The 25,423-nt window shown below is 43.1% G+C and overlaps 1 protein-coding gene across 1 annotated transcript in view; it reads right to left on the reverse strand.

Annotated features, from left to right (window-relative positions):
• Positions 1-603: 603 nt before the first annotated feature.
• Positions 604-25,423, reverse strand: part of HCN1 (hyperpolarization activated cyclic nucleotide gated potassium channel 1) — a 184,272-nt gene continuing 159,452 nt past the window's right edge. Inside the window, exons 7-8 of the mRNA XM_080972498.1 lie at positions 10,493-10,657; positions 604-5,057 (exon numbers count right to left, since the gene is read on the reverse strand). Coding sequence (XP_080828624.1) covers positions 4,213-5,057; positions 10,493-10,657 — 1,010 coding nt within the window. The 3' untranslated portion in view covers positions 604-4,212. The remainder of the gene's footprint in view (positions 5,058-10,492; positions 10,658-25,423) is intronic.

The raw sequence follows: 25,423 nt of genomic DNA on the forward strand, positions 1-25,423 counted from the left end.
GTAGTCTACACAGGCTTATGCCGTAATATATTTCCTTGACTTCCTGTGCTACAAGACTCTTGGTTGTTTTAACTTTCTAAGTTTATGATTCGTAACCAATACAGTGGTACCTTGGGTTACAAACGCTTCGGGTTACAAACTTCACTAACCAAGAAGTAGTATCTCGGGTTGAGAACTTTGCCCCAGGATGAGAACGGAAACCGCACAGCGGTGGCATGGCGGCAGTGCGAGGCCCCATTAGCAAAAGCGCACCTCAGGTTAAGAATGCTTTCAGGTTAAGAACGGACCTCCAGAACGAATTAATTTCGTAACCTGAGGTACCTCTGTACATATCTTGTTAAGTATGCACACAACTAGAGTATACAAATTACCCAGGCCTTTATCATTGTAACATGACTCTCCATAATTGAACCAGTTATATTTCCCCATCTTAGGCCACCAAATAGCATGTTTTTCCAGGGGTGGGGAAAATCTACCTATCTCAGGAATTCTATAATACAGAATGTGTTTTACAAAATTTGCCACACATTCATTTGACAATGTAAGAAAAGATTTAGGTTCACATCGAAATAACATGACATACCTGCGTGGAAACACCACAGATCAAATAAAATATTCATGTTTTTTATTGTTTTATATTTTTGTTCAATTTATTAATAATCTTTATATTTATATATATATTTATGGCTTTGAGCAAAGACAAAAGAAAAAAGTCTAACTCATCCCTGATCACACAGTCATTGTAAGAATCAGTTTGATGTATATTGTCTTTTCAGCAGCAACATGATCCAACCTCATCATAAATACATTTCATCCTATACAGATGCAAGGTTCCATATTTAAGGGCTTAGTTATATACAGAGAAAAATAGGTTGATTCTCAAAATAGCAATGGATATTCTTTATACAGTATTACAGAAATGAGAGTCATTTGATTCGTAACCTAAATATATATATATACACATTCATACATACATATATGTATATCTTTTTATACCCTGTACCATTTTTAGTTAACTTACAAATCTTAGATTTTGCCCACTCTATTACAAAGTCATTAAAAAGGTTTTTTTAATGGTTTCACTGAAAGACCATGTATGTTAATGTTTCTTTATAGTACTTAAAATAAAATAAACATATGTATAAAAATAGTTCACTACCAACTCCATTATACTCCTATCAAATGTAAACCTTGAATAGTTTTAAGGACCAGAATATGATCATCTTAAATTGGATAAAATTTATTATTAGTATTAAAATAAAGTCAGGGTTCTATTGTACCAAAAAATAAATGGTCTTGCAGTTTATCCATAGCGTTACATTCCTTGTATGCGATTCATGACCACTCCCATTTAACCACCATCATCATATTCACGGAATAAATTACGTCAATAACTTTATTTCAGTTGGGAATGGGGATTCACTAAAACCTTTAAGTGTGGTTTATCCATGTAGGCATTTGAAATAGCATCAGAGAAAAGGCATAACAGGCAGAATGACTTTGGGCGGCACTCTCAAAGCTACCCTTCCTTCTACAGTGGCCTCATTGGGGACAAAGAGGCTCCTGTAGAGAAAAGACTCTGTACACTTCAAAGACCACCAACTTTGAACACCATCCGTTGGGGTGTCTTCAGAATAAATCCCATTGGAATGGATGCATCTTGCACAGGGAAAACATTCCTGGTGGGTTGTGTTTTTCACTGGAATTAGGACACGCTTAACCTTCAAGTGTATACGAAAGCACCACAACATACACAGTTGCGAGGTGCCATTTTGTTCTTCCACTGCTCAGTGATGTCAGTACTAACGGGCATGTTCTCTTACCAGGCGTTACCCATTTTGGGCTGAAGGGATGGGCAGTGTTGTTTGCACCGCCGTTCAAAATGCAGTTCAGTTACGGCATGGTCAGCTTAACCGTGGCCCTCCCCAGGCACTATCAATTTGCTAAGGGGCTTCCTTTGTGGGGAGGGTGACACAGGTCTTGTACAAGTTCCTCCATGTCTGCTTCTGAGATGGAGGATCACATCAGAAGGAAAGAATGTCCCGGGGAAAAGGATCAAGGGATTTGCTTGCAACAGGTGCTCTATCAGATTCTTATATACGCTGAACTTTGTAGCTCCCAGTCTACTACCTGGATCAGAAAGGATCGACAGAGTTTTCTAGCATAGCTTATGTGGGGAGGCAGCAACACATCAAGCCCTGGTTTACATATTACTTACAGCAACATGATGTTCACCATGCCGGGACAGCTGCTCCCAGCAGGAACATAGGCTCCGCCCTATTGTGAACCAGACTGTTGGTCTATTTAGCTGAGTATGGCTGGCAGCAGCTCTCTAATCTTCATTTCAGATGTGGGACAATCCTACTCCTGTCTGGAGATGCCAGGAATCGAGAACTTTCTGCTTAGACAGAAGATGCTGAACCACTGAGCTACAGTTGCAGGAATGTCTGCAGCTTCTGTTCCACACAATAAGAGAAAAGTGTACTGTTATGTTTCATGCTAGCAAAACCATCCCCAATGTGACAAGCACTGGGAGCACAGTAGGCAACGTTTGACTGGGGCCTGAATCAGAACACTGGTCAGTTGGAAAATCCTCCCTCTGGAAGCACTTGTAGGTCGTATGTTAACTTGAGAAAGGAAGCAAAGGAAAGAAAAGGTTTACAAAACCGTATGCTTTAACCCTGCCTTCTGTTAATGACTCCCTCCCTTTTGTGCAGACATTAGAAGAAGAAAAAATTAACCTCATTTCTACGGTTGACAATACATGCCACAGTAGAATATGCTGTCCAAATTATTATAGTACACACTGAGCAAGTCGTGCATTCCCAAACAAACAGGATGCTATAGTATACTTATTTCTTGTTTGTAAAATATCGTCACAGTCAACTACAGAACTACAGTGAGGACAGAGAACACACCTGAAAGCCTAACCGAAGCAGTGATTGACAAAATAATTCATTCAAAAAATCAAAACAAATTCACTTTTAGTTATTAACTACAGATTTGAAGTCAGCATTATAGGAAATGAAATGCAGAAACCATCCATTCACATTTATCATTTTCCAAGTTTTAAAAAGACACCTTTGGGCTTTTCCCTAAAACGGCTGACTGATGCGATGAGTTGTACCGGGGTGCAGGGTGCTTTTGTTGTTCATTTTTTTGTTTGTTTGTTTGTTTTCTGCTAACAAAAATAAGAATCCAAGCATGCGTGGAATATTTTCAGACACCACCTAGGGCAATGAAGAAATAGGTGATGGTATTGGTGAAATACACAGAGCAGGATCAAGCATATAATTTTGCATAAAAACACTGCATGTAAAAGGAGCATTGTAGGTCTCAAGCCATTGCATTACAGTTGTGTTGCATTTTATATTTCGTAAAATTTAATTTTTTTATATTTTGGCGTGAAGAGTTGCAAACTAAATTTCTAAACAAATACTTTGCAATGGTACACCACACAGGAGCTATTTTTGTTGTTGTTGTTGTTATTTGGGTCTAAAAAGTTATTTACAGTAAGATTAATGAGTCTCCACTAATTTTACCCCCCAATATGAAGATAGAAGTCCACCCAGCTTTCAGAAAGAGGAGAATGATTCTGAGGTTAGATTTCATCCAAAACAAGCAGTACTGCTAGACCTTTTTCTGTAGACAGGAAGAATTTCATTGATCCTTCAATTGAAAACCTGAATGTAAAAGCACCAAAAAGTAATCTGGACCTCTAAAATGGGAAATGTGTCTCAATTATTTTTGTTTAAGAAAAGTTAAAAACTACTGTTTGCGAATTCCAAGCTAATGGGTGCATTATGTATGGATTTTTACTAGTATTATTGTTATTATTATTTCTGTGTGGCTTAGTTCCTGGAATTATTAATACTGCCTTTTAATGTAGAATAAAAGCAGGAAATCACTTCATATTTCTAACCAGGTTAAAAATAAATAACATTACAACCACTGTTTTTAGACTCATTTTAACAATTTCTAAGAAAGGAAGACATGAGAGGCCATTTTGGAGTTCTCTTCTCTCTCTCTCTCTCTCTCTCTCTCTCTCTCTCTCTCTCTGATGTCCATCTGTCTCTCTCTCTCTCTCCATACATTCAAGAGTTCAATTTGTCCAAAGTGCTCCTTTTCATTGTAGACAGCTGGGATCTATTGGAAATCCTGGGAGTGATCTCAGTTTTATGTCAGTCTCCGCTTATTTGAAGTCTGCATGAATCATAAGTTTGAAGCAAACCGTGGTTTATCGCCCTCTAGTTCCGTGCTTAAGACTGCGGAAGAATCCCTTTGCAGCGTGGCAGCTGGTGGCGTGGGACCTCGCGTAGGTGGAATTGCTCCTGAAGACATCTGGCGGAAGAGGGCCACTCTTTGGGGGACAGTGCCTTTGCTCCCAGCCTGGATGCCTGTGCTTTGGAAACCGGAGACGGGCTGTGGAATGGAGGCTAAAGATTCTCCCACTGTCGGGTGAGGTCTAGAAATCATAGTGGAAGCCTCGTGGGGTAATGAAGGCTGTGAGGCAGAGAGGGGTCTCACCTCTCTCGTCAGACTAGCATTGTGAAGAGCTTGCGTACTCTTGTGGATATCACTCTTCTGTGACCCACTAGGCATTTGCTGCTGCTGCTGCTGTTGCTGTTGCTGTTGCTGCTGCTGCAGTTGCTGCTGTTGCTGCTGCAGCAGCGACAACTGTGAAGCTGTAGGCGTTGCATACTGAAAAGTTCGGCCGGCTAAAGGGCTTTGTACCGGTGGGCTGCAGACTGCGGAAGGGTAGGAGCAGGGGGAGAAAACGGTAGCTTGCTGGGGCGTCTGTGTGCTAGGCGTTGGAGAATTCAGGCTCATCACAGAATACACAGGCGGGGATTGAGTCCTCATCTGCATCGAGGGGGCAGTGGTCAAAGGACTCGAATTCAGGGCTGGCATTTGCTGCAGATTTGCCGTCCCGACTGCCTGCACCATCTCCCGGTCGTGTTTCACTATCTGTTTCAAAATTTCGCTCTCCTGGTTGTTGAAGACACCAGTATTGAGATCTTTTTGGAATTTTTGCAGCAGAAGCGAATTCTTCTTTCCTTTGTGGGCGAAACGGACACAACATAGCATGCAAGTTAGCATCTCTCTGGTCACCTGATAGATCATACCATATCTATCTAGCTGTCTGTCTGTCTCTTGCATCAAGGCAATAAGGGAAATGGTTAAAATAGCCAAAAGACTTAACATCAGCCACATTCTTTTTTTATATTCCTCAGATTACATCACACTATAAGAAAAATAACATGGGGGATGATCAGGCAGATAGATGAGGCTATCCAAAATGGGAATAAGCACAATTCTCAGATGCTAGAGTAACTGGGATCATCACTACAGGGCAGGTTTAGCCCCCTCCCCACTTATGTCTTCCATTACATCCTTTCATTTTCCCCCATAGGAAATACAATAGCAACCATTCACTTCTATAGTTCAGGTTCCTGGGAAACCCACAAACACAGCATGAAGGCAATAGACTCCTCTTGCCTTTCCTTCCCAGCAACTATGATTCAGTGGCATGCTGCCTCCTAACACAGATGTTCATGTCTAATAGTCATTAATCCCCACTTTTAAGGAACATGGGTCACTGCTGTGATGACAGTGTCGTGCCCCATAGTGCATATAAAGACACTATGTTAACTGCTTTTAGTTATCTTATGTGTAAATCTCCTTGAGATGGCTATTTACAAGGAAATTAATAAGTCGATGATGCTGTTCATAATACTACTACTCACAGGCATGATGCACATGAAATGAAAGCAAAAACCTGTCTTGCCCTTGCTGACAAGGGTTTGTGTGTGTGCACAAGTGAGCATGAATGCACAGCCAATTTTGCACAGGGCGAGCAGACACTTACTTATGAATCACCTATAACCATAAATCTCTAAGAAACTTACAACAAAATAAAATACAAAACAGCATACGTCATAAAATAAAGCAGAGTATTAAAAGTGGCCAGATAAAAAAGAATGTTCCGGAAATGCTTGCTGAAATAAAAATGGTGCACCAGAATCCAAACGATGCCAGCGTCTGATTTGCTCTGCATCCTATGAAATGTTTGCATGAATATTTACATGGATTTGAAGCATCCTATGAACTGTGGTTAGCAGTCCTGTCCCCAGAAAACCACTTAACACACTGACCACCATCGTGATGAGCATTTTACTATTTGCTAACGATAAAGGCTGGTGCCTGCTAATACTTCAGCATTTTACTCCTATTATTGTGGGGACCGGTTTGACTCTTAACGTGCAAATATACTTTGCAATCCAATCATGACAGGTTGCCAGCAGTGGAAAGGAAAGGAAATGAAGTAACTAGGTTGTGTTAAAAGAGTCTCTCTCTCTCTCTGCCTCTCCTTGTTGAGCTGCCCTAATTTTTGAAATGCCCAATGTGTTATGTAAGTTATAAATACATGTGTCCATTTAACACATTTCCTGGAACTAATTATTAAACATTGCTTAAGTAGTGACCACCAGATTGAGAGTAGTAATCTTCCCAAATGGCTGTGAACTAATATGAACTCAGGGGATGTTATTTAGTACCTGGTTGTGTAACACAAGTCAATGCAATGCAAACTGACTATACTTGGTTTGGGTGCTGCGGAACGTGAGATCTATATCATCCACTGCCCCCAAAGTAAGTCTACAGGCCTCAAAAACAACTTGCATGACCCTTGAAACAATGCCCTACAGCAGAGCAAAATCTCATACATTTGAATGCATTTGCAGCAATCGCCCGAACTAATCTGCAGTTTGAATAAACAGCACTGCTTTGGAAACTGAAGATACATTCAGCACCTGAGGGCCTTCTTTCCATGCCCCCTCCAAGGGTGGTTCGGAGGCTGGCAACATGAGAATGAGCCCTTCTTATGAAATGCTCTCCCCAGGGAGGCATTCCTGGCGCCACCACTATCAGCTGGCAAAAATCTTTCTTTTTACCTAGGCTTTCATCCCTTAAACTGGAGGGTTTTAGATTTTTGTGGCCTCCTTTCAGCAGCTGGGATGCATTTGACCTGCCTTTTTAGTAATAACAATTAATAATCATTTTATTATTTGTACCCAGCCACTCTGGGGGGGCTTCCAGCACATATAAAACATCAAACATTAAAAACTTCCCTATACAGGGATGCCTTCAGATGTCTTCTAAAAGTTGTGTAGTTCTTTATCTCCTTAACATCTGAAGGGAGGGCATTCCACAGGGAGAGCACCACTGCCAAGAATGCCGTGTTTTGGGGTTTTCAGTTTGTTTTGGTTTTTATATGCATTCCAACCTTTGTGCTATTTTTGTGAGTTGCTTTGGGTTACTTTTTGTTATATAAAAAAGAAGTAACCCACCAATTGCAATGAATGATAATACTAATAAAAATTCCTACAGGTGGGGTGGGGGTTGGTACATGTCTATGAACCTTGGTGATCATCTGGATAATTTGAGGATAGTGAAATGGTGAATTTCCAGCTCAAAATTTGGCCTGGCTGATTGTCTCCATGCTGCTGGTCTGTGGTGGTTCGAAGAATATTTCTGACAAATCGGTGACGTACTGCACAGGTCTGCCACGTTTGCCAACTTAAAAACAGCCTTGATACTGTATTCACTAGGCTAGCCATAATTCACTAAATCCAAGCCATACACAAATATGGTCCTATCATTTTGGCTCACAGACTCAGAGACCCTCCCCCCCTTCACTATCTGTGCAATAATGACCTTTCCTAAGAATGCTGCTGACAGCCTCTATACATGATTAATAAACAATAATAAGCATGACTTCCAAACTTAGATTCTCAGGGGATATGTGAGAGCCTCGGATTACTTAAATTTCACTTACACTTTCTCTTTTATAGCAACACATCTCTTATTCATAAATCAACATGGCCATTTAATGGAATGGAATGGGATAGTGGGCTGCATTTTTTTTTTTTTTAGGTTTTAAAAGTATTAATATTTGATTTTGGCCACTTCTCTGCAGTATCCGTGGCTCTTTATTTAAAACATTTATAAGCCACCTTACTATTAAAAGGAATCAAAGTGGTGTATAAAAGGAACGGAAAAACAATAAGAATGGCAAAAGACAGCAGAATAATCATGACACTCTCATAAAACTTAGCATGCGCTGCACTGCATTGCAGTGATTCTGCTCCTACCTATGGGGCTGTGTCCAGCGGTGACAATTGGGAGCCACTGTTCGGCGCCATGGGAATTGACCTGTGGTGTCCTACAGGGCTCCATCTTGTCACCCATGTTGTCTGACATCTATATGAAGCTCCTGGGAGATTTCATCAGGGGATTTGAAGTGAGATGTCATCAGTATGCTGATGGCACCCAGCTCTATCTCTCTGTTCCATCTGAATCAGAAGCTGTTGAGTTCTGGACCAGAGCCTAGAGGTGGTTATGGTGTGGATGGGCGCCAATAAATGGAAATTGAATCCAGCCAAGATGGAGGTATTGTGTGCCGAGTTCTTGAGTCCGGGAAGTGGAGAGGTGTCCTGTCCTAAGGTTGCTCTCCCCTGGGAAAGGGCAGGTTCATAGTTTGGGGGTGCTCCTGGATCCAGCATTGTCATTCGAGGTGGCCTCGGAGCACCAACTTCCAGCTACAGCTAGTTCGCCAGCTACGACCTTTCCTGGAGAGAAATGACTCGGCAACAGTGACCCAAGCTCTGGTAACCTCCAGACTGGACTATTGCAATGCACGGGGGTGGGGAGGAGAGAGACTCGGAAACTGCAGCTTGTACAGAATGCAGCAACCAGACTGGAATGGCCAACAGAACTCATATTGAGAGAACGGCACTAGGTACCTCTTTGCTTCTGGGCCCAATTCAAGGTCTTAATTTTGACATATAAAGCCTTAAATTAATTGGGTCTAAAATACCTGAAATACCTGCTCTCAGAGCTCTGTGGGACAGTGGTGTGGCCCCCAGACTTTGGTACTTGCTACATTTTGCTGTGGGCCTGGCACCAACTCTGCATATATCTGGAGTCATGCAAAAGATTGTACCTTCCTTATTCTCACCCTTACCTCTCCTAGTGTCTCCAATGCTTCTTGCATGCTACTCTTGCCTTTGCAAAATGTTTTAGAGATTCTGCAAAAACTCAAATGGTTAAGATTCAGCAAGACTCTTTTATAGGTCACAAGAAGATCTGAAAGCAAGTGAGCTGTCCTTCCTTGTTTTCATCTTTCCACTGCAACATGCAAACATGTGGGGAGAGTCATGTACCAAAGGACTAGGGGGTGCAGGGGCTGCAGATGCAGAGAGCTGCAGGGTTCTCCTATTTCACCCATTACAACGGATGACTCATTTGTGCAAACTGAAGTATGCAAACTAAGCAATGTTGAACAAAGTAGTAATCCATGTCGCCCTGGAGCAGGGATGGATGGACCCATTAAAGTCTGGTCCACATCAGTTCTCCATGGGGACAGAACTAAGTCCATCAAATTTCCATGTGGATTTTTAAAGGGAAAATTATTAAAAATCCACAAAGAAACACAAAGCTGTTTTTTTTTTTTAAGTACTTCCAAGGGTGATCCATTGATCTAAAATATACTTCTTTCCTTTAAACTTTTAAAACAGGTAATCCACCACCTTTTGTGTTTACATGGTGGCAGCCATGAAAACGTCCTTATAATTCCTTCTGAAAGCAACAGAATGTCATTAGGTCCCATTGCTCCCCAGGGGACTTGCTGTATTGTATGCACGGTATACAGCAACAAGCAGCACCACCAAATGCTTCCCACTCCAGACTGTGTGGAAAGAAATAAATTTTGGAGGAATGGAGATCACACTGCAGCCTCTTGGACTGCTTCATAGAGGGACCCTCAGAACAGTGGATTCTGAAGTGAACCCATGATCTGATTTGAGTCATGATCTGCCCAGCTTGAGTCAGTTGTGCCTGCTTGGAAGTCTGAGTTTGGTGGATTCCTCTTCTGACCCTACCTTGGAGCTTCAGAAGCTCTGTTCCAGGGTGCGGCAGCCAAAATAGTCCTGGGGGTGGGGAGCTTTTAACATGCAGAAAAGTGTGGCTTTGCTTCCTTTCCTCCTCCTCACACACATATACACATGCTATCATGCCCAGTCTTCTTCAAACAGTTATCATTATTGGGTTGGCCCTATTATTTGGCAGAGAGAGGTATCTGCCTCAGATAGCACATGCTGGGAAGTTGGGGAGCGGTGACGAAGTGCGAAGAGGACAGAGGTGTGTTTGTGCGTGTGCCACACAGTCTGCCTTAACCCCACTAAGCAAACTAACTTCTGCTCCCCTCAGGTGCAGTGTATAGGGAAGCCATCTTGTCCTCAGGCAGCAAAATGTCTTGGCTTGGCCCTTATTTTTGCATTTATTTACTGCAGCTATTTATCCCTCCATACCTTGAAAGATACCACTACATTAGTAGAGCACAATGTTTTAGTTTTCTTGACCTAAAAGACAAATACTTCTGTGGCTGGTGCTATATGAACAGAAAAGGGGGGGGGGGACACCAAAAACATACCTATCCTATCCAGCCTGTCAATGGCTACTGTTTCAAAGGCTCTTCTCATCATGGGGTACTCCTCCAGAACCTCGTTGAAGTTGTCCACAGAGAGAGAATACAGGCGGCAGTATGTGTCAGCTCTCACACTGGCGGTGCGGCGGCCCTTGGTCAAAAGGCAGATTTCTGGGATAAAGGGAAGAACAAAACACAGGAAGGAAAAGAGATGAAATGGTTTAAAAAGGTAACTGATGAGTGAGCGGCAGAGGGGGGGAGGACAGCAGCAGTTCAAGCCCAGCTCCAATATTTCCTGGAGTTTTGTAAGCACCTCGTGCCTCTTCACTCTTTTTTTTTTTTTTTAAATGATATTTATTAAAGTTTCACAAAAATACAGAAAACAAAGAAAAAAGTGTAAATTACAGCAAAAAAGCAAAAAGTAAGAAAAAACATACAAAATAAAACAGTTAAAAACACAATAATGTTCCATAACCTATCTTCCTTACTCTTATTTCCCCAGACCTCCTCATACCTCCCTTCTTTGTATTCCAATTCAGTTTGGTGGTTCAGCAAATCCTTACCATTAATCTTTTACCCAATTGTTAACCTTTTTTTCCCCCCATGTCTCTTAAAGCATTACAGGTAAAAACCTCTTAATTTCTATCCAGCATCCTTCTAAAGTTCCTTAATTTTGCAATATTTCTGTAAATAGTCCTTAAATTTTTTCCAGTCTTCTTTCACCGACTCTTCTCCCTGGTCTCGGATTCTGCCAGTCATTTCCGCCAATTCCATGTAGTCAATCACCTTCATCTGCCATTCTTCCAAAGTGGGTAGATCTTGTGTCTTCCAATACTTTGCGATAAGTATTCTTGCTGCTGTTGTAGCATACATGAAAAAGGTTCTGTCCTTCTTTGGCACCAGTTGGCCGACAATGCCCAAGTTAAAGGCCTCTGGTTTCTTCAGAAAGGTATATTTAAATACCTTTTTCAGTTCATTATATATCATTTCCCAGAAAGCCTTAATCTTTGGGCACGTCCACCAAAGGTGAAATAATGTACCTTCAGTTTCTTTACATTTCCAACATTTATTATCGGGCAAATGATAAATTTTCGCAAGCTTGACTGGGGTCATGTACCACCTGTATATCATTTTCATAATATTTTCTCTTAAGGCATTACATGCCGTAAACTTCATACCTGTGGTCCATAACTGTTCCCAGTCAGCGAACATAATATTATGTCCAACATCTTGTGCCCATTTAATCATAGCAGATTTCACCGTTTCATCCTGAGTATTCCATTTCAACAGCAAGTTATACATTCTTGACAAATTTTTAGTTTTGGGTTCTAACAATTCTGTTTCTAATTTTGATTTTTCCACTTGGAAGCCTATTTTCTTATCCAAATTATATGCCTCCATTATCTGATAGTAGTGGAGCCAATCTCTCACTTTATTTTTTAATTTTTCAAAACTCTGCAGTCTCAATTTATCTCCTTCTTGCTCCAAAATTTCCCAATATGTCGGCCATTTGGCCTCCATATTGAGCCTTTTCAGAGCTTTTGCTTCCATTGGTGACAGCCCTCGTGCCTCTTCACTCAGGCTCATTTCGTTAGGTTTATTTCCTGCCATTTCAATCTAGGCAACGACCAATTGACACATGTCCAGTTGTTGCACAACCATGCATGCATGCATCGTGACTACCCGGAAGTGGCTGGAAAAGCAGGTGGAATGGGCCATCATGCATGATGACCCAGAAAGCAACCGGGTTGCCTGTATAAAGATATTATATTTTTTTACCCCAGAACAGGGCTAGGAATGTGTGGCCCTTCAGACGTTGATGGACTCCAGTTCCCACCAGCCCCAACCAGCCAAGCCCAATGCTCAGGGATGATGGGAGTTGTAGTCGAGCAACATCTTTCCCATGCATACCCTTGTATAGAAACAGCAAAGTGCAACATTTTGATAAAATAAAATGCCTGCATGGAAATCAAGATATTTAGTACCTGCACTAAATCAGAAGGCTCCGAGCTTTTTTCTTACCAACCTCTCTCAGTAGATGCAGATCCCATACTGCGCTCAGCCTATTTTGCTGCTCTAGGTGGATGTTCCTCTTGTCACTGCCCTCCTTGCGTTGTCATAAAGGAAGCTAACATGCTCCCTTCCTCAAGGGTCTGCCCCACCAATCACACACCTCTTCATGTGCTCCATACACATGAAGAACGTGTTGGGAGATGGGACACAGGTGCTTTTTGCCCCAGGCTTCATTGCTCTGGGGTGGAGGAATGGAGAAATGTGTGTCTCCCTCATATGTTGCCCTTGTGATTCTGTTGCCTTGGGACTTAACTCATTGAAGGGAGGCTTATTTCCTCGAACCACCTCTTCCTGCTAGCACCATTTCCCACACTATTCTCAAGGTTTCCCCAACCCCCAGCAGCAGATTTCAAGGTTGCAGCATGACTGCAAGGCAGAAGGGGAAGCCCTCTTCCATGAACTTGAACTCCATTCCATTTGTAGGAGGAAAATTAGGAGCTACTGTGTTTCGAAGATGGACACCCACCACATCTCCCTCCAAAGGACACACATTTCCAGGATTTGCAAATCTGGACCTAGTTGTGATTAGCATACTTACTGTATATTAAAAATAAGGATTCAGTTAGCAATACAGAGACATTCTCAAACGCTAGCAATCACATTATTAGCTAGAGATGGCATCCAAATGAAATTTTCAAAATTGGAACCCCGCTGCCACATTTGAATACCACTCTGGTAGAGGCTCTGGTAGAGGCAAACCCTGCTTAGAACTGTTTATTAACAAGTCCCTGTGCACGCAGCTTCATCAACAGAGCGAAAGAGGATATATATATCATTTTGTGAATCGTTAATATGAGGATCACACTAAATTAACTTGAGGTTATCATTTACTATCACTTTGGGAATGCCTGCAACTGAAACAGTGCTGTGAAGAACCATTGGCTCACGAGCCCTGTGCCATTTCTTGCAGGAAACTTGATCCCACGGGACCAATATAATTCTGTGTGATATTAATGGCCACCTTCTGGTTCTGGAGGGGGGAAAACATTGCAAGAGAGGAAGGGAACTTCTGGAATTCATATAGAAATCTTTCCACTTTCCTATGAAACCTCTTAAATGTTTGATTGCGAAAAAACGTTAAATAGCAAGCAATTGATATCCTGGAAGTGGTTAACTAACTAAAATAGCTACTATATATGGCTAACAGAGCAATCCTATATCCTTGAGCTGTGTTCCTGATAGAGGGATACAATTGCTTCTAAACCCCTTTGTCCAGGTGGAACACACAATGCTTGAAAACACACACACACACACACGCTCAGTTGAAATAATATTGGAGGGACTCTTGTCAAGGAAGATGATAAACAGGCCAAAATTCTGTGATCGCTCAGGAGTTGATCTTGCCCCTGACAACAGAGTGACATTATACCTGCAAAATAGATGGTGTTATAACACTAAGTCAATAGAGTCAACAGAGAACACTGGACATCTGCCCTCATGTAATTTTCCGAGCTGTAACATTGTAAAATTCATTCGTCCTTAGTCATTGGCTCACACCACTTTCCTCTGCAAAAATGCTGGCTCCCTTCACAAAGATATCAATACAAGAGTCCATGGTTTAATTTATTTTTATTTTTTTTCCTGAGTGGACGTGTTGTTCCTAAGTGGATTCAAATTCAGAAGCCTCAGAGTTCTCTTTGTAGACTTCCTACCCATAGTTCCATGAAGGCACCTGGTGATGCGCTCTGTGTTTGTGGGAGACATTTGCACAGGGTTGCATGGCATAAGGAGCCCATTTGACTATCTACACTTGCTGGTTGTTATCTTCTGGAACTGGCTACTCCGGGAGCGCAATCTGTGGCTGGAATTGTGATTAGTGGGTGGTTGAAAAAATTCCACAAATTCCTTGGGTGTGTCTGTTGGCATCAGCGCCAGCTCCAGGTTTTTGTGGGACCTCGGTGGCTTTCAGAGGGCTCACCAATTCCTCATTTGCTTGCCCTCTTCCTTTGGGCCCAATCCATATAACCACAATTGACCTTTAAACCACCCAGAGGAAGAATCGGATTGGCTTCATTTATAAATCCTAGCGGAAAATTCAGACGTATCGTAGGAGAGATTTAAATGAGGAGGAGCTCTCATCAATCTTATCTGACAGTTTAGTAAAAGGCATTGCATGGTTCTTAAAAAAACCAAAAACCAATTAGGGGTGAATTTCTCTCTCTCTCTCTCTCTCTCTCTCTCTCTCTCTCTCACACACACACACACACACACGCTAGAATTTGTGGATAACGAACATTCTGAAAGCAGGACACCTGTGTGCATTTTTGATTAGCCAGTCACCTTAATGATTGTCCATATCATTTTCAACGGTGTTTAATGTTTAGATGTTGTACACCAACTAGATATTTTATGATTTTGTGGTATATAAATACTTATAAATAAATAAAAATAAGCAATGAGTGTGAATGCTAGATGAGACAGAAGATTCAAATGAGAAATATAAAATTATCTTAAATATTTAGATGATCCATTATGTTACATTTTAGGTCTAATGAAAGTATGGGGAGCCCATGGTCCTCTAGATATTCTTCCAGGATTCCTGACCAATGGCTGTGCTGGCAGGGGCTGATGGAGGTCCAATAACATCTGGCGAGTCAAAGGTGCTGTTGGGGAGGAGTCCAGGGTTCCCTTCAGCAGAATGAGCAGGAGGGCCCACAGATGCAGCAGGATTGGCTCACGACATGGTGAAGGGTGCAAAGCATTTCACATTATCATTTAAAGAGGTCATTCTTTCCATTTTGTTGCACCACTTTTTAAATGTCTCTCCCCCCCCCCCCCTTACAAGACTGGAGAGCAGAGTCTTTTGTTTAAAATTTAGTTAGAACACCTGATTTTTAAAATATGCTGTGTAACTAATAAATATTGTCACTATTGAATCACACACCTTCTCTGAGCTGCCTTCATTTCATTTCAGTTTTGCCTACTAATCATTATCCCAGTTAGGACAATTTTACAATTCTATTTTAGCATGCTAGCAGAAAGTTCTCAGAAGGTATGTAAAATATTTTCCCCTCAGTCTCTTATTTTGCCCTTAACATTCTGAGTTCATTCCTTCATTTGGAAGGGGGAATCTTTTAAAGAGAGATGTATTGGAATTCCCCGTGTTAAACTGAAGCATATCTGACTTTTATCCAACGGGTGCTTATTGTCCTGCACAGAGAACTGTAATTTACTACAGTGATTCATGCCTGACGGATTGGTTTTTGAGTCTTGTGTTGCATTTCGTGCCTCACCTGCTCTTTTATAGCTACTTCAGAATTAAAGGAGGAGGATCATAGCTCACTGGTAGAGCATCTGCTTGCATGTAGAAGCTTCCAGGTTCAATCCCCGGGAATCTCCAGGCAGGACAGAAAGAATCCTGCCACTGCCAGTCTGTGCAGACCATACTAAGCTACATAGACTTAGTATAAGGCAGATATCTGTGTTTACACAAGGTTTGGTATATCCTGAGTGAAGAGGGCTAGCCAGGAAAATGACTAGGTTACCTAGACCTCTAGGGCTGTATTGTTTGATTATACAGTGGATGCTCGGGTTGCGAACGTGATCTGTGTGGCATGCACATTTGCAACCCGCAGCGTTCACAACCCGTGTCTGCGCACGTGCGGGTTGCGATTTAGCGCTTCTGCGCATGTGCAGTAACCCATTCCTGTACTTTCGGGTTTCGGCAGTCCGCAACCCGAAAAGACGCAACCTGAAACGGCTGTAACTCGAGGTATGACTGTATTTCCAGCTTTCTTTTTTTATCCTGGCCCAATTAAAAGATCAACTATGCAACTCTCATTAAAATTTGAGCTGAGCTTTTGCTTTATTTACCGTATTTTTCGCTCCATAGGACGCACTTTTTCCCCTCCAAAAATGAAGGGGAAATGTGTGTGCGTCCTATGGAGCGAATGCAGGCTTTCGCTGAAGCCTGGAGAGCGAGAGGCATCGGTGCGCACCGACCCCTCTCGCTCTCCAGGCTTCAGGAAGCTATCCGCAAGCCTTGCAAGCCCGGTGGGAGTTCCCGCGGGCTCACAAGGCTTGCAGGCAGCAGCCTGCAGCCCCGGCGAGTGTCCGCAAGCCTTGCGCGCCCGGCAGGAGGTCCCGCCGAGCGCGCGAGGCTTGGGGCAGCAGCCTGTCGCCCGAAGCACGGGGAGCCCTCCGGAGGGCTCCCCATGCTTCGGGCGAGTGTCTGCAAGCCTTGCGCGCCCGGCAGGAGGTCCCGCCCAGCGCGCAAGGCTTGGGGCGGCAGCCTGTCGCCCGAAGCACGGGGAGCCCTCCGGAGGGCTCCCCGTGCTTCGGGCGAGTGTCTGCAAGCCTTGCGCGCCCGGCAGGAGGTCCCGCCGAGCGCGCGAGGCTTCGGGCGGCAGCTTGTCGCCCGAAGCACGGGGAGCCCTCCGGAGGGCTCCCCGTGCTTCGGGCGAGTGTTTGCAAGCCTTGCGCGCCCGGCAGGAGGTCCCGCCCAGCGCGCAAGGCTTGGGGCTGCAGCTTGTCGCCCGAAGCACGGGGAGCCCTCCGGAGGGCTCCCCGTGCTTCGGGCGAGTGTCTGCAAGCCTTGCGCGCCCGGCAGGAGGTCCCGCCGAGCGCGCAAGGCTTGGGGCTGCAGCTTGTCGCCCGAAGCACGGGGAGCCCTCCGGAGGGCTCCCCGTGCTTCGGACGAGTGTCTGCAAGCCTTGCGCGCCCGGCAGGAGGTCCCGCCCAGCGCGCAAGGCTTGGGGCTGCAGCTTGTCGCCCGAAGCACGGGGAGCCCTCCGGAGGGCTCCCCTTGCTTCGGGCGAGTGTCTGCAAGCCTTGCGCGCCCGGCAGGAGGTCCCACCGAGCGCGCAAGGCTTGGGGCGGCAGTCTGTCGCCCGAAGCACGGGGAGCCCTCCGGAGGGCTCCCCGTGCTTCGGGCGAGTGTCTGCAAGCCTCGCGCGCCCGGTGGGAGGTCCCGCCGAGCGCGCGAGGCTTGGGGCGGTAGCCTGCAGCCCGAAGCACGCGAGGCTTGGGGCGGCAGCCGCGGGGGGGGGGGAATAATTTTTTTTATTCATTTCCCCCCCAAAAAAACGAGGTGCGTCCTATGGACCGGTGCGTCCTATAGAACGAAAAATACGGTATTTTTTGCTATTGGGGAAACACACTTCTGTTTGTGTGTGCATTTGTGCTCTCAGTTGCCCACCTGGCACTATGTCTATTTCTCATCCAAGTCCTGTACGCCAGAAGGAAACAGGAGGAAAGAACTAAGGGTAGTTTCTTTTTTAAAAGGTTCCAGAAAACTGTGTGGTCCTGAGCCAGCCCAGAAGGTGTAGCTCAGAGAAGCTCTTGAGGCCTGGAAAGGAGGGTGTCACACAATCCTTAACAGAGCTTTGCAACTGAGCTAAAGCTGAGACACAGCCCTGCTAGACACTCTACAAATGCCAGCTCAGGTCCATGCAACTGGCAAACAGGATAGCCACTGACACATCACCAAAAGAGAGGACAAATGAGAACAGAGATATTTTTTTTTAAAAAAAAAAACAACCCAACATGTACGTATGCTAGATTACATGTATAAATGCAAATTTAGAAATGATGGCTGTAAGTTAAATAGAAATATATCTCACTGCAGTGGGGAAGGCTGTGATCCGGTGATACTTGTGGCTGCTCAGCCTGCTAGTTGTTGACAGGCAACTTCAAGGGCCCAGGTAGCTCAGCTGGTGGAGCATGAGGCTCTTAATCACAAGGTCGTGGGTTTGAGCCCCATGGTGGGCAAAAGATTCCTGCATTGCAGGAAGCTGGACTAGATGACCCTTGCAGTCCCTTCCAACCCTACAATCCTATGATTATATATTCACCCTTCTTATGAGTCTTTATATAGAAGATTCCTTCAAACAGAGCTCTCCAAGCAGAGAACTGTAAAGTAGAGCACATGGCTATCTGACTGGTCCACCACCTGGTTTATAGATAACATGGACTGGGATGGGGGAGAAAAATTCAGAGTATATGGATGGAATACATTTTGGCTTGCATCTCATCTCAGTTGGGTGGGATAGAGCTTGATGACATTGGTCTTACAAATTGCAGGGACTGCACAGTGGCCTGCCTCAAAAGGTTCAGTGGTTCCTGTTAGATGTTCTGTGAACTATCTTAGGAATGCAGTCTCTTTGTGCACTCTCTCTCTCTCTCTCCTCCTCTTTAGCTGTTGAATTCAAGATTCTCCTTTGCTGAACACCTGACACTAAATGCAACACCTGACACTAAAACCGAAAGACACAAAAATTTAGCTGAGCTCCAATTAAAAATTATGTACTAGCATCATTCAATGGCAGATTTATTTATTTTTTAAGTTACTTGAGCTTTATGAACAACTCCTCCCATGAAAACTGCTTTTAAAAAACAAGAAGGTTGATCACTTTCCTAATGGGAAGAGAATCATCTGAAGGCAGCAAGGCAATGCTAAAAAGCATCAGTTTATTTCCTCAGGCCAAACTGCATAATGACAATTACAGGTTTAATTAAAAGGAAAAAAGTCATGATTCGTGCTGCCCCTAAAACAGATGGCATCACATATCTCCAAAGCAAATTCAGTCGTAATGCCTTTGGAATGTAGAATTAGCGTTCAGCTAAGCCTGTGTCAAGGCTTTCAGTAAGAGGGTAGGACTTCTAGAGGTAAGGTAAAGGGACCCCTACCATTAGGTTCAGTCGTGGCCGACTCTGGGGTTGCGGCGCTCATCTCGCTTTATTGGCCAAGGGAGCCGGCGTACAGCTTCCGGGTCATGTGGCCAGCATGACTAAGCCGCTTCTGGCGAACCAGAGCAGTGCACGGAAACGCCGTTTGCCTTCCCGCCGGAGCGGTACCTATTTATCTACTTGCACTTTGATGTGCTTTCAAACTGCTAGGTTGGCAGGAGCAGGGACCGAGCAACAGGAGCTCACCCCGTCACGGGGATTCGAACTGCCGACCTTCTGATCGGCAAGCCCTAGGCTCTGTGGTTTAACCCACAGTGCCACCCACATCCCTGGACTTCTAGAGAGGCATCTACAAATCATGAATGGAAATCTGAGGTGCAGAAACTAATTCAAGTTATGTCCCCATCTTCTTCTATATTAAGTTTGACAAGAGCAATACTGAAACTAATGAGAAAGAGCACCATCCCTTAGACTAGTTCCAAGTAAGAAGGCAGGCCAATGGGGGCTAGCTGAGAACAGACTGGGGTTGGTAGGGCCTTTATGGACCAGCCTCCACTGCTAAGCCAACAGACATCACCCTTACAAAACCCGTAATTCCGTTTATTATAAAATTTATATGCTGCCCTTTGTTAAAAGACCACAGTTATGGCACAAGCGCAAATGAAGAACTAAAAGGGTGCATGGAGCTATTAATTTTAAAGCTTTGTATAAGGAGAAACATATTGAACGTCATCAGCCCTGGTCCTAGTGGTCTTATCAGCCAAAGATTCTCTACGAACGCCAGCTCAGTCCATGCAACTGGCAATTACTCCATAATGATATTTAAGGAACACCTGAGCTCTCAAATCTGTTTGTCACAGATCATTGCAAAGTTTACCAATAAATAATGGCACGGACAATTCTTTTTTGTTTTCCCCTCCCTCTTGGGTGTTACAGAGCTGCTGTGGTGTGGTGGCTGGACTAGGACTGGAAAGATCCAGGTTCCATATGTATGCTACAACAGGAGCAAGAATACTTATTGCAAAGCATTGGAAGACACAAGACTTACCCACACTGGAGGAATGGCAGATGAAATTGATGGACTATATGGAATTGGCGGAAATGACTGGCAGAATCCGTGACCAGGGAGAAGAGTCGGCGGAAGAAGATTGGAAGAAATTTAAAGACTATTTACAGAAATATTGCAAAATTAATGAATGTTAGAATGATGTTGGATTGAAGTTAAGTGGTTTCTAGCTGTACAGGTACAAAAGAATATGGAAAAATTGGTTTTTAATATGTAAAAATTTAAAGTTATAATATATCAAGATTAAAGATTAGGATTAAAAAGGAGGGAAAGGAATTGTTGGATTAACAAATTGAATTGGAATACAAAAGAGGGAGGTAAGAGGAGGTCCGGGAAACAAGTAAATGTAAAAGAAGTGATGAAAAGATGGAATTGTTTTTAACTGTTTTTTCTTTTTTCTACTTTGTATTTTTCCTTTTTATTGTTAATTTTTTATTAATGTGATTTTTCTTCTTTTGAAACTTTAATAAATATTATTTTTTTTTAAAAAGGAAAGATCCAGGTTCCAAACCCCCTCAGACATTAAACTCATGGAGTTACCTATCTAACAGGGTTGCTGTAAGATCAAAGTAGGGTAAAGACCACATAGACTGCTCTGATCTCATTAGAATAAAGGCAGGATATAAATGAAACATAGGGAGTTGTTGTATTTTATCCCAGATTGCTGCATTCCAGGGGGTTGAATTACATGACCCTTGGGTTCCCTTCCAACTCTATGCTTCTATATGGATTGGCCAGACTGCTATACATTTTTCTGCGGGAAGGTATGTATTTATTGTCCTGCCTCCTCCAAGTGAACCCAGGCCTTTTCTGTCATCTGGTGCAGAATTCAAATTATAGGCTGTAATGAATTATATCCTTCCAGCTGAGGAAAGCTGACTTCAGCTTTAATTTCTCAGCAGGGAGCGGGTGTTTCATCATGTACCAGGCATATTATGTTGCTGTCTAAATGGGCAAGCTGTTTATCTAGGCCATATGGTCGTTTTCAGCAGGCAAAGGAAGAAGAGGACTCAGCCAGGTCTATCTATGAAACAGCCGAGTCTTGCTTCCCGTTGGCTGTGGGGTTCATTGGTCAAGCTATAAGTTCTTTGTGGTGGGAAGAGGGAATCTAAGAAATTATTAAATTCTACGGATGTTGAAATCATTTATTGATAATTCTTACGACCCTCCATTTCATTATGGATTAAAGACTCCTCAAGAACTCCAAGCAAACGGATTTCCGCTCACACTAAGTAAATGGCTGGAGGATTCAGTCAATCACTTTTCTTATACGCACATCCTTCTCCCTTACAGAGAAATGCAGCTTCGGATTTCAGCATCTGTCACCAGTTCTCAGCTCTGTTTGCTCATAAATCTTAAGATTTGTACCCATCAATATTAGAAAGGGAGAGCAAGAGACCAATGCTCCGTCTAGTCCAGAATTCTGTTTCCCACAGTTATATATATATAACTGTGTGTGTAGTGTATATCTATCTATCTATATCTATATCTATATATACACACACACACACACACACACACACACACACACACACATATGTGTGTACACACACACACACACACACACACATATATATATATTGTGTGTGTGTGTGTGTGTGTGTGTGTGTGTGTGTGTGTATATATATATATATATATATGTATATAGAACAGTCCTGCCAAATCCGGCCAAAAGCCCATCTAGCCCAGCTTCCTATTCTCACAGTGGCCAAGCAGAAGCCCATAAAAAGCCCACAAGCAGGACTTAAGCGCAACAGCTTTATACTGTTTGTATTGCCCCTGGTAGCACATAAGGTGTCCAACCCTACCATTAGGCAGAGTGAGCTGGCCACCTCAGGCAGCAGATTTGGGGAGTCATGAAAGAGCAGCAAAGACATCCAATGTGTTACATATGACCGAGCAGTGGCTTAAAATGACCAACATTTCAAACAAAAGGAAACACACAGCCAAAATATAATGTGCTTAAAGTTAACATGGTGGGTCACAGCTTTCGTCATATCCATTTTTGCAGTATGGCAAAGTGTAAAAATACATAACTGTGCAAAGGAAGCACAGAATGGCAGATTGCATTACAAAGAACAAGCCAATGCTGAATTTGTTTTCACTAATCTTATGCATTATGATGTGGTGACTTCAGAGTACACAGAGCCTAATTAAAAGGGATTTTCTCGTACATAATGCAATGTTACACTGCTTCCCAGTTCATAATTTTCCAGTACTGATCTAGAAAACAGAGATAGCTGCTCCTCTAAACCAGGGAGGAACTCCATAAGCAGATAGGTCAAAGTCTTTAGCAACCTAAACAAACTGAAAGGCAATATCCTGTTCTGATATGGCTACATTACTGTCAGAAATCATGCAAACACAATAAAAACATTAAAGATAATATAAAAAGAGGAGTGCTGGTGCCCTGATATACTGCAAGCAACAGCAAAATGCTTAAACTTGGCTCTTTTGCCTAGTCAGCAACCCACACCCAGGCAATACAGTTATGGAAGCAAAACTGTAATAATTCACAAACCATTCATTTGAAGGGAGAGGGAATTATTTTGCCTGTAGGTTGGCTTAAACAGTTTGGAGCTTGCAGTGTCCAGTCTTATTTTAGAAATACATTAAAAATCCAAAATTCAACTATTATCCATTTGCTATTCAAGTTTTGTCCCCGTCCTCTTCCGTGCTAAATCCTACAAGGGCAACACTGAGATGGAGAAGGAAGAAGCTGGCAGTCAGTGCCATCCCATTGACTGGTTTTAAGGAGGAAGGTAGACAGGTGATGGCAGGTTGAGGCTGGTGGGACAGTGCCCATTCATGCAGATGCACCAGCCTCCATTGCCTTTATGTATGGAAAATGTTCCAAAATTACAGTATACAATTCCAGCAATCTACACAAACAGTTGGATTTTACACTAGTTTAGCTTTGTCAATCTTTGTCCCCCCTTCTCCCCAAATTCCTAAATCCTGCAAAATAGATTTACTACTTTTTTTCTTTTTCAGACCTGCGTAGGACTGACCGCTGCTTGTATAGGATTGCACTGTTGGTCAAGTTGAAATCTGATGTGATAGGTGCACACAGCTTGTGTGAGCATTCTTGCCCCTGATGTGTACGTACAAAAATGTACTTGAAACTATAGCATTTTGGCTCTTTTTTAAAAACACCACCACCACCACCAAACCAACTCACTGCTCTGGTGTTAATTTAAGTACACCCCCTCACATGTAACTGTCATTAGAAATTGAATAAGCAGCAGGAGCTAAACTTTATTAATTACAGATGTAGGTTTAATGACCCAAAGTATCCATTTGCCCACCCATAGAAAGTAGAAGGTTAGGAACTGACCAGGAACAAGTTCTTCTGAAATACTTGCGTTATCCAGAGCAGTGTGTGTGCACTGGGGTGAGGGGATGCAGCTGAAACTGAAAGCTCATACTGAATGAACTCTAAAACAGCACACCATTTAAATTAGCTGGAAAGAAAGGGAAGCAATTTACATGCATCGTTGTTTAAAATTAATCACACAGCCTTCTCAGTGAGCCATCCATGCATCAAGATGTGATGTAAAGGGAAATATTTAATGGAAAATCATTATGATGTCTATTAAAATGGAAGGTATCGCTGGTGCAAAGGATCATTCAAACATTGCATTTCTGCTCTTTTACTTCTTAACTCCATTGTTTATCCAAACGTAATTCTTATCTACTTAATGTGTCTACCTCAACTGCACTGTAAAAACAAAACAAAACAAAACAAAACAAAACAAAACAAAACAAAACAAAACAAAACAAAACAAAACAAAACATTCCTCAAACTTTTGTGTAAGGATCCTTTAAAATATCACAGAGGATAACATCCTAAAGACAATTAACAATAGTTGGGTCGCAAATCAGGTAATCACATAATGAATAGTGGTCTGTGTTCAGGAAGACTTCTGAGATTACAGGTATTGCACAGTTTCGTTTTTCTTGTTGTGTAAATAAGAATGTTTTTGGCTTGGAATACTTGGCTTAAATATGAGGTGAGAATTGAGGCTCTAAAAGTTCTGCTCTGGCTCAGATTTTAATAGAAATTGAGAACTCCTGCCCCTCTGCTATCAGAGATGGATTTAGGGGAGGGTGCAGAGCCTTGGAGATGCTGCGACTGTTATTTAGTATGGAGCACAAGAGGTGAGGGAGCACTGAATTTTGGCACTGCACAGGGCGCTGCTGAAATTTTAGACCCCAAAGTCAGCCACCACTGCTATCAACACACACACCTCCAAACTCCCTCTCCCACCCATGTGTCTTTCTTGCTACTTAGATGGTGATTCTGTCTCCTGCTCTCTGCCTCTAACACTGGGATAGAGAACTTTTTCAGCCTGAGATTGTTGCATTTCCTCGCAGGCAACTTTCTGGAGGCTGCGTGCAAGTGGAGAGTGAGGCCAGAGGTCAAGGCAGGCAGAGCAATGAGTGTGACTCTTAGCTTTGTACAGCAGGCTGCATTCTAGCCATGCAAAGACCAGAGGTTTCCACATACCTTCAGCTCTCAAACCGAGAAAGGTATTATCACAGTTCATGGCAGGAGGGAATCCTTGAAGGTACAGGTCAGGCCTGGAGTGCCATGTGGGAATGTACCAAGGGCTGGTGAGAGGAATGGAAGACCACATTCGACCTCTGAGCAGAGGTTCGCCACCCCTGCTCTAGTGTACTGCATGCAGTGAAGACTGTGAGAAGTTCCAGGTACAATGGAAAATATCATTTTGACAGCACTGTTCACATCTGTTTGGAGGGAGGAAGGCATTTTACAGGGGAAGCAAGATTCCCAGTGACCTCAATGGCATCAAGGGCTTAATGTGTTCTGATTCGGTTTTCTATTTTCCTGCACCGACCAGGCTTGTTTCTTAAAAAAAAAAAGTAAAAATCCAAAGTGAAGGATTTGATGCAGTTCTGAATCATGGGATTCAAGAAAGACATTAATGCCATGCCTAACTGCCAGCCAAGTCTGAAATTTCACCCAGTAGTTTTGCCAGCAGATTGCTTCCTGCAACAGGATGTAACTTAGTAAACATTGTGATAGATTAGCACCCATTTTAAGCTAACCAGAAATTAGCTGTTGTTGTCGGGAAACTCAATACATACCACCCTGTCTAGTGTAACCAGCTGCAATTAGGTAGTCTTTGTACGGACATACATTGAAC

Source organism: Podarcis pityusensis, assembly GCF_964106645.2.
Source record: "Podarcis pityusensis genome assembly, chromosome: 11".
In the NCBI taxonomy this organism is placed as follows: domain Eukaryota; kingdom Metazoa; phylum Chordata; class Lepidosauria; order Squamata; family Lacertidae; genus Podarcis; species Podarcis pityusensis.